This window comes from Hemicordylus capensis, chromosome 2, assembly GCF_027244095.1.
Source record: "Hemicordylus capensis ecotype Gifberg chromosome 2, rHemCap1.1.pri, whole genome shotgun sequence".
Classification (NCBI taxonomy): domain Eukaryota; kingdom Metazoa; phylum Chordata; class Lepidosauria; order Squamata; family Cordylidae; genus Hemicordylus; species Hemicordylus capensis.
In genome coordinates, this window is record NC_069658.1 from 325,739,122 (window position 1) to 325,752,905 (window position 13,784).

Genomic DNA, 13,784 nt, shown 5'->3' on the forward strand with positions numbered 1-13,784 from the left:
CCAGAGCCACTAGAGCTGTTCAGAAAAGCTTTATTTGCTAGGGCACTCTTGGGTACAGAATCCCTTTCTTTGATCAGGCTCTAAGGTGGGTTCAATCCAATGCAAACAATGGTTATCAGGGCTGTTTCAGACTTGGCAGTGCACAAGATGGTTCAGCAAGTACCATGCTTGTGTGTGACAAAACCATGTCATCTCATACCGAAGCAGGGGTTGCAATCTCAGCCAGATTAATTGCTGCATGTAACGAGGGGAAAAGAAAAGCATCCTTACTGACATATTATAATGCCAATTGCACATGACACAGAGTTCTCACACAGATATAAAGAAAAGCAGGAAGCCAACTTCATTCTGAATAAAAGTAATGTGTTGCCTAATTCCAGCAGTAAAGATGCAAAGTAGCCCTTTTACACACTAGTGGGATCTTTCCCTAATACTGCATGGCAAAGCATATGCCAAAACAAATGATGCTGTGCTGCATAGGATACCTAGGGCATGTACCACTGCAGATCACAGAGAGAGAGAGAGAAGGACAGAAGGACATTAGCCAAAAGCCCCTTGCCACTCTGGGGAGAAAGCCTAAGACTCCAGTCTTCTTCACTGATATCAGTCTTACTCACTGCATTTTTAATATTGCTAGACTAGGTTTCATTCCGAAAGCCAGATTTTATTTTATTTTATTAGGAAAAGTGTTGTAGTCAAAAGGCCCAACCCAACTGAAGTTCAACCAGACATGTCATTTTGTTTCATTTATTTCAGTGGGATTTGCAGTACAGTCCTATGCATGTTTACTTAAAAATTAAGTCCAAACTTACTCCCAGATAAGTGTGCATGGGACTGCAGTCCTAGTCGTGATTAACTTTAGCTGGATCAGGGCCAATGTCTTAACTCTTCTTCTCACAGCCATGGTGTTTTCTCCTCTCCTGCTAAACAAAGGGCCAATCTCCGCCAACTTGTTTCCTTCCTTGCAAGAGGAGTTATTCTCACCACAGAATGATGGTGAGAACATTTCCTTCCTTGAACAGTTCCCAGAAGCCACAGCAGGTGAGAGCCTTCAATGCATGGCTATCGAAGATGCTTTAACATGCTACAAACACTGTATAGGGGCAAATGCCTTGTAGCCAATAATACACAAGTTGATCAGTCACCAACCTGCACAGCTCTACCTGATGAATGGCCAGCCTGCAGGCACCACAGTTCTGATTAATGCTGGGGTGAGGTGGGGGAGAGAGAAAGAGAGAGAGGAGCAAACAGAGCTCCCAGACGGAGAGGCAGCTGTACCTGTTTTATACACACACACACACACACACACACACACACACACACACAGGCTCATTAGGACAAGCCACACCTGATTAAACCCACTCTTATGCCCACTTACTCAGAAGTAAGTCCCCTTGCATTCACTGGGGCTTGCGGCGATAACTGCGAAGGACTGAGACTTTTGTCATCACCACTGCACCCTGCCTGCCTGCCCGCCTCAATCCACCTGCTCTGCAACTGTTGGGGCTATTGTTGCAAAAGGAGCACCATTTGTTGGGCAACATCTGCTTTTAAGGTGGCTGCCCAAGCAAATCACAAACAGCTTCTTTGTGAAGATAGCTGCAGCTATCTTTTGCAGACCAGAGGTGGCGGGGTGGGGGGAGCAGGGAGAGGAAGGCGGCAGCAGCTTCTTCTTCTGTTTCTTCTCTCCTCCCTCCCACCACCCGCTGCCCAATCTTAGCACAAGGCAAGCAACAGTACATAAATAAAATTATAAGCACACACAGCTCAATGCGATTTCTTGTATATGGCATTCTAGGACTTGCTTCTGAGAAAAGCTGTATATGATCGGGCTGAGAGCCTGTCCTGTGCCACGTGACAGAGACAGAAGGGCAACAGGGAGCACATCTCTCACACGGAGCAGGGGGAGCAAGGCCGGAGAGGAAGAGATGCTGCCAGAGTCCACTGATCAGGTAGTGGGGGCAGACAGGGAGGCTTGTGTGCACTGGAATGTACCAGCCCAAACCCTGGCTCTGCAGGCCTCTAGCTGAAGTCCATCACAACAACACAGAGGACACTGGAACCTTTCTACCTTTCCTGCAGTTCCCAGTCTGGGTCTGGACTTCAACAGCTGGTGCAAATTGCTCCCATCTCCATTCCATTGTCCTCAGCTCCGACGGTCACAGGTGGTCTACTCTGCCATCCCTTTAGGAGCAATAAGAGGTGGCAATCTGGAATGCTGCCACACTGACTCACACATCACAGCCGCTCTGCTAGTGTGGATAGCAAAGAAAGCTCTCACTGGCTTCGTGAACTAAAGGCTCAGTCGAGGAACTAAATATCTCTTTTGTTCAGGTAAGAAGGGGCTGTCCTCACAGTGTCCTTCCCCTCATATTTGGGGCATCGCCTTGCAACTCCTTTCAAGTGACCGTCTTTATGTTGAGGGGGACATAGGAGTACCAGACAGGCGTTTGGAAGCCAGCAGCAGAGGGGGGTTCTGAGCAGAAAACCAAGAGGCAAGCCAAGAGTTAAGCATTCCTACTCCCTGCCACTTTTTAAAAACCTAATTCCTTCCTCCCAAAGCAAATTTGCTTTCTGTTTGGGGTAGTATATAATGTCGCCTAATCACTCACAACACTGTTGGAGAATACTGCACACTTCCTATGGTTTGTCCACTTTCCCCACTTGTTTAAAAAACAAATACTGACCTTTATTTATAAAAAGGAGCTGGGAAGGGAGACGCCAGCCCTTTCCCCATCCAGGAGGAATGTTAAGTGTTGCCAGCCATTCCCCATGCCTGCACCAAATCTGCAGCCCAAATTCTGTACCAATAGGAGCAGGCATCTAGAGCAGAGGCTAACGGGAGGCGTGTGCCTGTGTGTGGGATGAGGGGGGGGTCTTCTCAATTCCAGCAGCTGGCTGGGCCAAGAATTGCCTAGGGGGCTCTTCCACAAGGTGGTAGCAGCAGCAGCAGCAGTGGATTCTAGCTGGGCTACTCCTCTCAGCACCAGCAGTGACAGATTTCCAGCTATAGTCACCCAGAAGAAAAGGCTGGATGGGAACTGGAGATGCAAGACCGTTGGTTCAACATTACAGGCATCTCCCACATTTAAACAGATGCAGGAAGTTAGAAGTCAAGATAAAAGATACCACACAAAGTAACAAACAGCTAAAAAGAGATTCTCCAGTCACAGGGCCATACTAAGCCATCGATTCCTTGAAGACAGTGCTGGAATTTGTCAAGGATCCCACAAGATGTCAGTGGCAGGGTGGCTTTCATGGCTGGCTTCTTTTGCGGTAGAGGTAGGCATTGCTCACTTGGTTCATGACAACCAGGCTGGTGAGGATAGGACAAAGCATAGTCAGATACCAGGAGACTCCAGTCATGCTTGTGGTAAACCACAAGGAACACATGCCCAGCATCAAACTGGCACAGCCAAGGAGGTACCCAATCAGTCCTGATGTGGCATGGTAAAGCTTCAGCTTGGCCAATGTCCAGTTCTTCATCAGCTTCGGGTAGAGCAGAACAAGCCCACCCATGCATTGCATACTAGTGTACAGCACCGTTAACAAGCCCGTCAGGCCGTGCCAGGTGACAAAGTGAGCCTTCCCATTGAGGTATTTGTTGTAGCTGATAATGGCCAAGCCCAACACCGCACAGATGAGCGAAAGCAGCTGCAAAGCCCAGTGGAAGCGGATCTTGGCCTTACGGGAGAGTGACTGAAGCAGGGAGCTCTCTGGAGAGTAAACCAGCAGGGCTTCTGTCATCAGGAAAGAAAACTGGAGAGAGGTAGAACAAGACTCATCAACCAAGTTTGCCAGATTAAAGACAGCCACTGAAAATGCCCTCAGCCTCAGGAAACCAACAGAGCAACTCCCTATAAAACATGGTATGATCTTATGGAGAGTCCTTCTCAGACGCTCAACCAATCATGGTGGACAGCCATGGACAGCCATCTGTCAGTGATGCTGCAGCAGATTCCTGAATGAGCAGGGGGTTGGACGAGTCTCCCTCCAAGATGGCTTCCAATCCGTGTTATGGCATGGAAAGTTGACCATGGCCACATTTTTTCCATGGAAAAATATTTTCCACTAATCAAATATCTCAGTTTAATTACCTAACTACTGAAACACTGAGAAAATATACAACACTGTGAAATTAATATGATGTACTTTTAAAGCTATTTTTTAAAAACACCTAAATATATAGATCAAACATGCCAAAGCAGGTAACAATTTAAGGAGCCCTTTCTCACAAGCAGTCAGAAAGGAGAAGAAGGTTAACGGGGAGGAAGCCCTAAAGAGCTTACCTTCCCACAGACAATCAAGGGTGTCCTCTTCACTGAGCGGATTGCCTACCCAGACGACTACTGGCTCTTGCCAGTAGCTCAGAGGGCCGGGGTGCCAGGACGCGTCGCCCGCCCCATGAAGCCCCAGTACTGCACCATGCAAGTGCATGGTGCATTATGGGAATCTCCCTCCCCTCCTGAAAGCTGCCTGGAATCTCCGCAGTCGGCAGAGGGTGGCTGCCTAGCTGGCAGTGTGGACTTACCGCAAGAGACATTAAGAGAGGATGCCAGGAGAACAGACCTGGAAAGAAACGAGAGCAAAAATGAGTCCCCTGCAGAGTTTATTCCACTTTTGTTTCAGAAACTCAAAGCGGATGACAATAACATCTAAAAACTAGCCAAACGCTTATTATTTTCATGCCACTTTTCAACGAGAGCATTTCCAAAGTGGTTACATAGAAAAAGAATAATAGTGATAAGATGATCTCCTGTTGCTAAAGGGCTCACATTCTTTTACACACACACACCAGCAATAGCCACTGGAAAGCCACCGTGCTGGGGTTGAATGGGGTCTCATTTGCTGATTCGATGAGTACACGGGGCATGGCCTTTTCCACTGTGGCACCAGCATTGTGGAATGCTCTCCCCAGGGCATCATCTTGTCAAAAGTATGGCTCTTTAGTGAGATTGATGGTTGCTGCTGGACTATCCTTTTTGTCTGTTTTGAGTGGGGATGATTCCCTTTTCATTCCAGAAGTTGGCATAATTAAAAGGGGAGTCATTCCCACTTAGAACAGAACTTGGGATCCTCCATTGGCAGAAGATTCAAGATAGACAGGGGATGTTACTTCTTCAAATAATGTAGAATTAATTTACAGAATTTGCTACTACAGGATGCAGCGATGACTCTAGTTTACAAGGAATTGGACAAATTCTATCACTGGCTATTAGGCATGAATCTGGATATGTAGAACTTCCATGTTCAGAGGCAGTATACCTCAGAATACCAGCTGCTGGTGGGGACACAACAGGGGAGGAATGCTGCTTGAGGGCTTTCCATAGGTTGGCCACTGGGGACTTTGGTCTGATCCAGAAGGGCTATGTTTATCTTCTTATAATGTCGTGCAACCCCACCCAACAGAGGCTGTATACCTAACCCTGAATCAACCGATGCTCTGACTGACAGTACTTCCATCTTGTCCAGATTAAGTTTTTCAATTACATTCATATATGTTAATTTAGATCTTAGTATTCATCTATTTGTGTACCCAGATAACATGTGTAAATGTTACTAGTGCAAAGAAACATTGCCACATTTTATTAAGGTGACTGAGTGCCTCCATTTTAATTACAGAAGCACCTAGAAGAACAGTAGGAAAGTTATCCTAGAATCACGAGCACTGGGAAAAAAATCTCCAACAGATATGTGGAATTAGGTATACATTCCAGGAGGGTCCCCACATTTGTCTATAGCAGCACAACCAACCAAGAGGGCACTGTAAACACTAGCAGATCTATTGTGACATAAACATTTGTAGCTGTAGTCCACAGAAGCTTATGCTGCGATAAGTCTGTTCATCTTTAAAGAGTCACAGAATCTTTGTTGGTTTTGGAATTAGGGATGACACCAAATCCATCCCTTTAAAGAAATATAAACTACATAATTGTTCTTAGCAGCAGGATGGTGTGGCCCATGAGACTAGGTATGTATCACCCCCGCCAAACATCTTATGTCACCACTGAAAATGGGACTTGGTGATCTCATTTTAAGCCTTTGTTTGCATTAAAGGCTCCTATTTCATTGGGAGACTCGAACGAAAGTCTCTTCTCAGAGAACAGCCAGAGCTGTAACTGGATAATAAGAGATGCTGCAGTCAAAGGATCAGTTTGCGGTGACAGAGCTCACATGTTGCATTCAATAATGAAACAAGAGAAACACTACACAAGTTGGCACTGAAGTGCACTGGCTGAACTCTCTAAAGGAAATAGACAATGATCCCTCATGTTGTCGCAGGCAACTGGCATTGCACAGCAACTGGTGGCCATTGACATGGATGGCAAGAGACACATTGGCAAGAGACACATCCAACAAATTTAATGGAGTCTGAACATCATGAGGAGGACGTGCATCCCAATGCACAACATCATCAGCATTTGCAGGTCTCTCATTGTATGGAGGCAACAGTTCTATGGGTTACGTGTAGTAGCCATTTTGGTCAGTTTAGATCCTTCTTTCCAGGAATGTTAAAAAGATCCTAGGCAGGAACTCAGCAGCCCAATCCCATGCAGAGTTAGGTGCAGCTAGACTCACTGAAATCAACTCCACATAGGACTGGACTGCAAGTCTCATTGATTTTCCAGTGGCAACTATTCTAAAAGTATTTATGCAGAAGCAGGCTAATTTTTTAGATGGGCAGATATTTTAAGAAGCCCCACCCATGCAGGAGTCAACAAGTCATTCTGCCAACGTTATGCACAGCTCATGGAGAGCAGCCATCCATGCATTCTACCATTTCTCAGTACTTACTTGATCCAGGTCTGGCAAGCACAGCTACAAATATGGTAAATCCAAGGGAGACGAGGTGTGCAGTGGCACCAAAGACAGTCCTGAGAGAGCGGTATATCTTTGATTCCGTTTCAATAGTCAGAGCCATGGCAAGTGGACTTGTCTTCTCCAGCACTGCCCACAGAATGTTGACCTTTCGCTCCACCAGCGACAGGCCTCCTGATGCTGTGTGCAGCACCAATCAGCTTCCCCAATACATCAAGGCAAGAGAACGCTGTAGGCCACTACTGGCTTAGAGCAAACAACGCATCATTCTTCTTTTCAGGCATCCATCAATTACCTGAGAAAAGAGGGGAGCAGGGAATATAAGAATATTAAAGAAAGCCATAGCCAAATACAAGCTGCCATGAAATGACACGGAGATCAAATATAAGATTCATTGTTGAGTCTTGAGAGCAAATAAAGAAAAACTCAGTGACCAGAAGATGCTGCTATGCATCAGAACTCTCCATCAGGTTTGCCAGAACAATGTTGAGGCTCTGTACCACAAAAATCATTGACTTCTGGCAACTGGCTCTTCCTTCCTTCCCTCCCAGACCTCTTCTTCCTTCCTTCCCTCCCAGACCTCTTCTTCCTTCCTTCCTTCCTTCCTTCCTTCCTTCCTTCCCTTCCTTCCTTCCTTCCTTCCTTCCTTCCTCATTCCAATTACAGCATCTGTTTCTGTAATATTGTAGAGTCAATAAAATATTTGTCTGTGTAAAATTCTGTCCTGTGTGCACATCACTAATTTCAGGCCAGTTACCTAAACTGAGCCATTGCCATTTATACTTGTATCAATATTTTCTTCACTCTGCTGTGGCCTTTACATGCAGAGACTTCTGGACTGATATCTAGGTCATCCTTTTTACCTGCGATATAAAGGATGCTCACTCACCCTGAACCTTTGGGACTGCAGGGGCTAGCAACTCTAAGCAAATGCTTGCTCCTCAGCAGGAGTCAGCCGGACAAAGATGTGGCACAGGAATTCAGAGCTTCGTTGCTGAGAGAGCTGAGGAACTACCCACACTGAACAGGACAATTCAGGTACAAGGCTTCAGGATAACATTAAGGTCTAACATTGAGTCACTGCTGATGCTGCCACTACCACCACTACCCACTTTAGTACACAACCAGAAGCATAAGAAGCATTCCCGGCGGTAAGAATAGTCTCCTTTTCAAACAAGCTGAGCTGACAATTGAGAGAAACCAGTAATGTACACTGCACAGCCTGGGCAGACAGACTGAAGCTACACCATGCATGCACTGGAATGATCACATCCAAATGCACTGTGTCTGGTGCATTTGCTCACCAAAATTAGAGCCATGCAGACCAACTCTTAAATTAACAACTTAGGAGGAGAAATCCACTCCTATGGTTGGAAAAGGATGGGTATATTCCACAGAAGGGACACACACATACACACACACCTGCAAAAATTGAAGCCAGTAGAAAACACTGCAAGAGTTCTAGTTCTACGACAATTGGCTTCTGAATGCCAGTTATTGTGTTGACTACAGAGTGCAGGAAGCAAAATGGTTTCTGTATCGGAAGCCTGTGAGGCAGACTTGCACTTCTTTTTACAACAGCAAGTATGAATGGGGCTGCTCCAAGGTGTAGTGCTAGTGACATATGACAGTACAAAGAGGGATTGATATTTGGATCCATAGGCCAGAAAAGACTGCCTCCGTACTATGAGCAGCACATAATCAAACAGTACTGGAGATTCTTATGGGGTTTCCCTGTTATTTTTTACTCAAGATAGTAAGACTCTTGAACAAGGTCTTCAACTACCATGTCCAACTAAAAGTATCAATGGATTATTCCTTTTATGCCTTTCACAACAACACCTAATCTGAAAATGTTAGTATGAATGTGTCACCCTGATTATTGAGTCCTATAGAACTTTATAGCACACAGAATGATGTACAAGAATTGTTACCCCTCATATGTACAACAACCCATCGAGAAACCAAGAGGCAAGAGCCGCAAGGATCTGCCTGAGGTTGCCCAGTGATCTTCATGGGCTGAGAATAACCCATGAATAGAATAGAGAGGAGAGCTGGTCTTGTGCTAGCAAGACCATCCCCTTAGCTAAGCAGGGTCTGCCCTGGTTGCATATGGATGGGAGACTAGAAGTGTGAGTACTGTAAGATATTCCCCTCAGGGGATGGAGCTGCTCTGGGAAGAGTAGAAGGTTTCAAGTTCCCTCCCTGGCATCTCCAAGATATGGCTGAGAGAGATTCCTGCCTGCAACTTTGGAGAAGCTGTTACAAGCATGACTTGTCCCCTTAGCTAAGCAGGATCTGCCATGGTTGCATATGAATGGGAGACTTGATGTGCGAGCACTGTAAGATATTCCCCTCAGGGGATGGAGCCACTCTGGGAAGAGCAGAAGGTTCCAAGTTCCCTCCCTGGCTTCTCCAAGATATGGCTGAGAGGGATTCCTGCCTGAAACCTTAGAAAAGCCACTACCAGTCTGTAAAGACAATACTGAGCTCAATGGACCAATGGTCTGATGTACACTGTACATCACAACTGCAGACTCAGTATATGGCAGCTTGCTATGACAATACAATACTACATTAGACAATACAAAATTCCAATAGAGAATGTGCTGCCATGCAGGAAGCAATAGGCACCCTGCATATGCAGCTATCACATGTGATGGTCATACATGAAATTTCACAGCTTAGGCAACTGGGGATTTCTAGTGCATGAAAATGCAGGAACTGCTGTAGAGCTGCAGCCATAGATAGATAGATAGATAGTGCACAGTAATGTCTACAGGGCACTGCTTTCTTTGTAGGAATTCTGTCACATATGAAGCAGCCCTAAGTGCCGAACTGAAGCCCAAACTCAGCACTCTATCCTCAGCATCCTACAAATCCATGTTCTTGCTTCAATGATACTATGGGATTACAAAGAAATAAGACTGAAATGCTATATTAAGCTGAAAAGGAAATCTGGCCACACTGAGGATTTAGTTCAGCGGGGGAGGGGGGGAAGAGGACATTTGTATTAATTTGTTTTCCGTCACCAAATCACATTGTCAGCCAGAATGAATCATGGGGGAGGGGGGTTTATTCAGCTTGAAAAGCTCCCACCCACCACCTTCTAAAGCTGCAGATAGGCGTTCAAAACCAGGAAGTCAACTTCCCTAAATGCTAAAATTGCCTTTGATCTTGTAACCGGAAGACTTGTATAATTTCCTTTTAAAGCATAGCTGAAGCAGACAGCGGGCATCAGGGCTTAAAGAGGAAAATGAAGTGTTTCTACCTTTACCAAGCATTGCTTTCATGTAAACCATCTGCCACAGACGTAGCACCAGCAATCTCATCAGGCAACAGTCCTGTAATCTTCGAGAGAGAGGCGGGAGATAGTCGCCATCTGTGTCACTCACCTCCACCACTGGGCGATCCTTTATTTCAGTGCCTGACCAACATCTCCCACTGTGCACTCCGAATGGGAGGACAAGACCAATGTGCTTCATGATTCCACGCCTACTTCTTTTAGAGGCTCACTTGTTTTGAGAGGTTTGTTTTTGTTTTTGGCAGAAGAAAGAGCTAGCGTTGCCAACCCTTCAGGAAACGACATGTCCGCCAGGTGACTACTGAAAACAAATCCTGGGACTTGAATGGCTTGATATAGGGCGGGAGGGGGGGTGGGGTAGGGAGGAAGTCTCCAGAAATAGTTTCAGCCAGAGTTGGCAAACCTACAACGAGGGTTACAAGGAAAGCCACAGACACTGCTAGGCTCCATCAGAAAAAGAGAGGTGCATATTTCCTAGAGTCAGTGGGGAACAATAGGTAATACTACTACTACCTACTGTCCAAGGGCTATTCCTGATCCAGTGGAGAGCGAGCGGGCGAGATGCCTGCATATCCTTTATTCTCCTAGGATAAGACATTCATCCTCAACGATCCAAGAGGAGGAGATTTCTGAGTTTCTTGTATTTACAGTTTATTATGCAGTTTATTAGCCGCTTTTCTGCAGTATGCACTCGTGGTTTCAGTGCACCTTATTGACATAACGTGGGTCACTGGTCAGTGTTTCCAGGTCCATAGGAACATAGGAAACTGCCATATACTGAGTCAGACCATTGGTCTGTCTAGCTCAGTATTGTCTTCACAGACTGGCAGCGGCTTCTCCAAGGTTGCAGGCCAAGGTTGCCGTCCATAAAGACACTCTCCAAGCAGGAACATCCTCACCCCCGCCCGACCCCAAAGAGATGTGAAACAGACACCTCTATACTCAACAGAGATCTCTATTCTACATTCCAGCTATGGAACTCATGCTGAGTTTAGTTGCGCAGCCCAGCTCCGGCAGAGACAGAACAAGAATCCGAAGGAACGTGAACTTACCTGCTCCTGGAAGACCAGCATCACCAGGCAGCTAAAACTCTGATACAAGCCAGGAAAGCCAATGTCGCCTTTTGATTGGGTGAGCCGTGCGGTACGATATGCGTCACGCCCACTCCCGCGCCTCTGAGAGGCTGAGACTCGCTGTCCATCGCGAGTGAAGCCCTGTCAAATCAAGCCGTCACCTCATGAAGCACATAACAAGCTGAGCAAATTATTGTTAATTATTTTGTGTAATTATCATTATCTTTATTAATAATAATATATTATTATATCTGCGCGCGCAAATCTGGGGAACAGTTGTCTTTTCTTTGCGCAAAGACAGTGACATACGCATGCGCCGTAATGCTGGCTACCACCACCATCCCACCCCCGATTGCGCCTGCGTCGGAAAACCAAGCGTTCCCCGCTCAGTCTCACTTCCGGACCCTATTTGGAGCGGGAGGTACGCATGCGCGTTGCTGCTGAGATCAACTAACTCGGTGAGTGAGTCTGTGTCCGTTCAGGGAGAAGAAGGAAATGGAGGCTTACGGATTGCTCAGTTTTATGCGCTTCGTCTGTACACCTTAATCTGGGCGACTACCATTTCGCAGTCAGGGAAGTTTTGTAGGGCTGGTTCTAGGTAGCTGTGTTAATCTGTTGCAAAAGATCACAACGCAAGACTGCTGTGGTGCCTAACAAGCTCTAGGCTGCAGTCTTATAAACAAAGCATGCTTATCTAGGAGTAAGTAAGCCCTCTTTTTTTTTTTTTTTTTTTAGTGTTAAAATTTATATACTGCCTTTCATTAAAACAATCCCAAGGCGGTTTACAGCAGAATTTAAAAACAAGATTGTAAAAATGACACAATTAAAATATTAAGCTAAAAATATAAACACAGTTGGAGTTCTGAGTAAACAAACTGTGCTGTTGTGATGATGTAAGCTTTTTTGAACTAGAGTCAATTTCGTCAGAAATGCTTGAAGTGTTACAGCATTTTCAATTGGCAGATATCTGTCTAGTTATAGCAGCTGAGCCCAAAACATACATCTGACAAAGTGGGCACTTGTGCCACAATAACAAAGCGACCCTACTGACACTTAATGACTGTACAACTCAGTGTTCACAGGACTGCTAGTTTGCCAGTCTTTAAGATGCCACAAAGCTCTTTGTTTTTGTGAATTGGGTGAGCCTAGGGTCCTCCTGGTATGAGTTCCCAGTGGCTAAACAGCTAATGTAGTTTTGTGGGCTATTTGGGCATGCAGGACAAAAGGAGTTGGTGATCATGTCAAGCAGTCACAGGGTGCAGTTAGTGGACTGGAAATGGTGATAGGGCTGAGAGAGACTTTCCTGCAACCTTGGAGAAGCTGCTGCCAGTCTGTGTAGACAGTACTGAGCTAGATGGACCAATGGTCTGACTCAGTATATGGCAGCTTCCTATGTTGAGGCAGACACAAAGCACCAGACCCACCTTGATCAACCATTGTCTTAAGACATTGCAGGTATATCCTAAAAACAGTTTAATGATATCCTTACCCTGAGATTTAGGGCTCCTCCACTGAGACAACGCAGGCAGTTCTAAGCAAGGAGAAAAATGAGAGAGACATCATGCCATTTTACTTCTGGTGGGTGTTTTTATTATTATTAAGTGTAGTGGATGGTCGCAACAGGCTTGCTTAACTAATGAACAAAACCAAATCCATGTTACGTTGGTTGTCCTAGAAGTCAGGAAGGTCCATTCCAGCATAATTCTGGGGATGCTGAGATTCTGTTAAACGTATACATTGGCTAAGATAGCTTAGCTGTGAAAGGGGTTGCACAACAACCCGTTCTTTCTGACTCATTCAGAAAATAGATGCTGGGAAGAAAATACACATGAAATATATAGTAAGCGAGAGGGACAATGCCTGTGTTACTGATTTCTCCCATGGACTAGTGAGCTGGGCTGCCCTGCCCTGTGAGAATGGGTTACTCTGGCAGGAAAGTTGGGCATGGAAGAGTGGCCTCTTGTTAAATTAATTGTAACTTCCTGTGCACTATGTGCAGAGTTTCTGCTGGAATTAATCCTCTTCTGAAATAAAATTGTAAACTGTGAGGTGGCCAGCTTCCTGAGGTGTTAAGACTAGTCTTCAGTATGGAGTAAGGTAGCTTCTGCCTATGAGTCCTCCTATCGGATGAGATCAAATAATGAGGATTTGCTGTAGGCCCTGCCACTGAAGAAGGCAAGATTGTGATCTAGATAGAAGATTTAGTATCTTCTGTGGGTTCTGGTTATGTGGAATTCCTAAAGCAGAGTCCCTTAATCTTGGATCCCTAGATGTAGTTGGACTACAACTCTTATCATCCCCATCCCTGTTTTTTGTGGTTGGGGATGATGGAAGTTGTAGTCAAGCAACATCTAGAGATCCATGGTTAAGAAACTGTGTGCTAAAGGAAGGTATTTGGGCAATTGTCATTGTTGTGTTTAATCTCTTGCAGTGATGACTATGGAAGGCAGCGGCAGAATTGAGTGTATCTTTTTCAGTGAATTCCACCCAACACTTGGTCCTAAAATAACATACCAGGTCAGTGGTACTAGAGTTTGGGGATATACACTAGATAATGTATTTATTGGTAGGAAAGTAAATGTAAATTA

The 13,784-nt window shown here is 45.4% G+C and overlaps 2 protein-coding genes across 8 annotated transcripts in view; one reads left to right on the forward strand and one right to left on the reverse strand.

Annotated features, from left to right (window-relative positions):
• Positions 1-13,784, reverse strand: part of LOC128343572 (transmembrane reductase CYB561D2) — a 14,341-nt gene continuing 557 nt past the window's right edge. Inside the window, exons 2-7 of one of the 4 annotated variants that reach the window (XM_053292847.1) lie at positions 12,686-12,727; positions 11,704-11,808; positions 11,176-11,337; positions 6,796-7,114; positions 4,532-4,569; positions 1-3,759 (exon numbers count right to left, since the gene is read on the reverse strand). In XM_053292847.1, coding sequence (XP_053148822.1) covers positions 3,256-3,759; positions 4,532-4,569; positions 6,796-6,922 — 669 coding nt within the window. In that variant the 5' untranslated portion in view covers positions 6,923-7,114; positions 11,176-11,337; positions 11,704-11,808; positions 12,686-12,727 and the 3' untranslated portion in view covers positions 1-3,255. Of the gene's footprint in view, positions 3,760-4,531; positions 4,570-6,795; positions 7,115-10,214; positions 10,397-11,070; positions 11,149-11,175; positions 11,338-11,703; positions 11,809-12,685; positions 12,728-13,784 lie in introns of those variants that run through there. The other 3 variants (XM_053292849.1, XM_053292851.1, XM_053292850.1) reach the window with 3 other exon arrangements.
• The window catches only part of NPRL2 (NPR2 like, GATOR1 complex subunit), a 24,329-nt gene continuing 22,036 nt past the window's right edge, over positions 11,492-13,784 (forward strand). The window contains exons 1-2 of one of the 4 annotated variants that reach the window (XM_053292845.1): positions 11,492-11,654; positions 13,628-13,713. In XM_053292845.1, coding sequence (XP_053148820.1) covers positions 13,630-13,713 — 84 coding nt within the window. In that variant the 5' untranslated portion in view covers positions 11,492-11,654; positions 13,628-13,629. The other 3 variants (XM_053292844.1, XM_053292846.1, XM_053292843.1) reach the window with 3 other exon arrangements.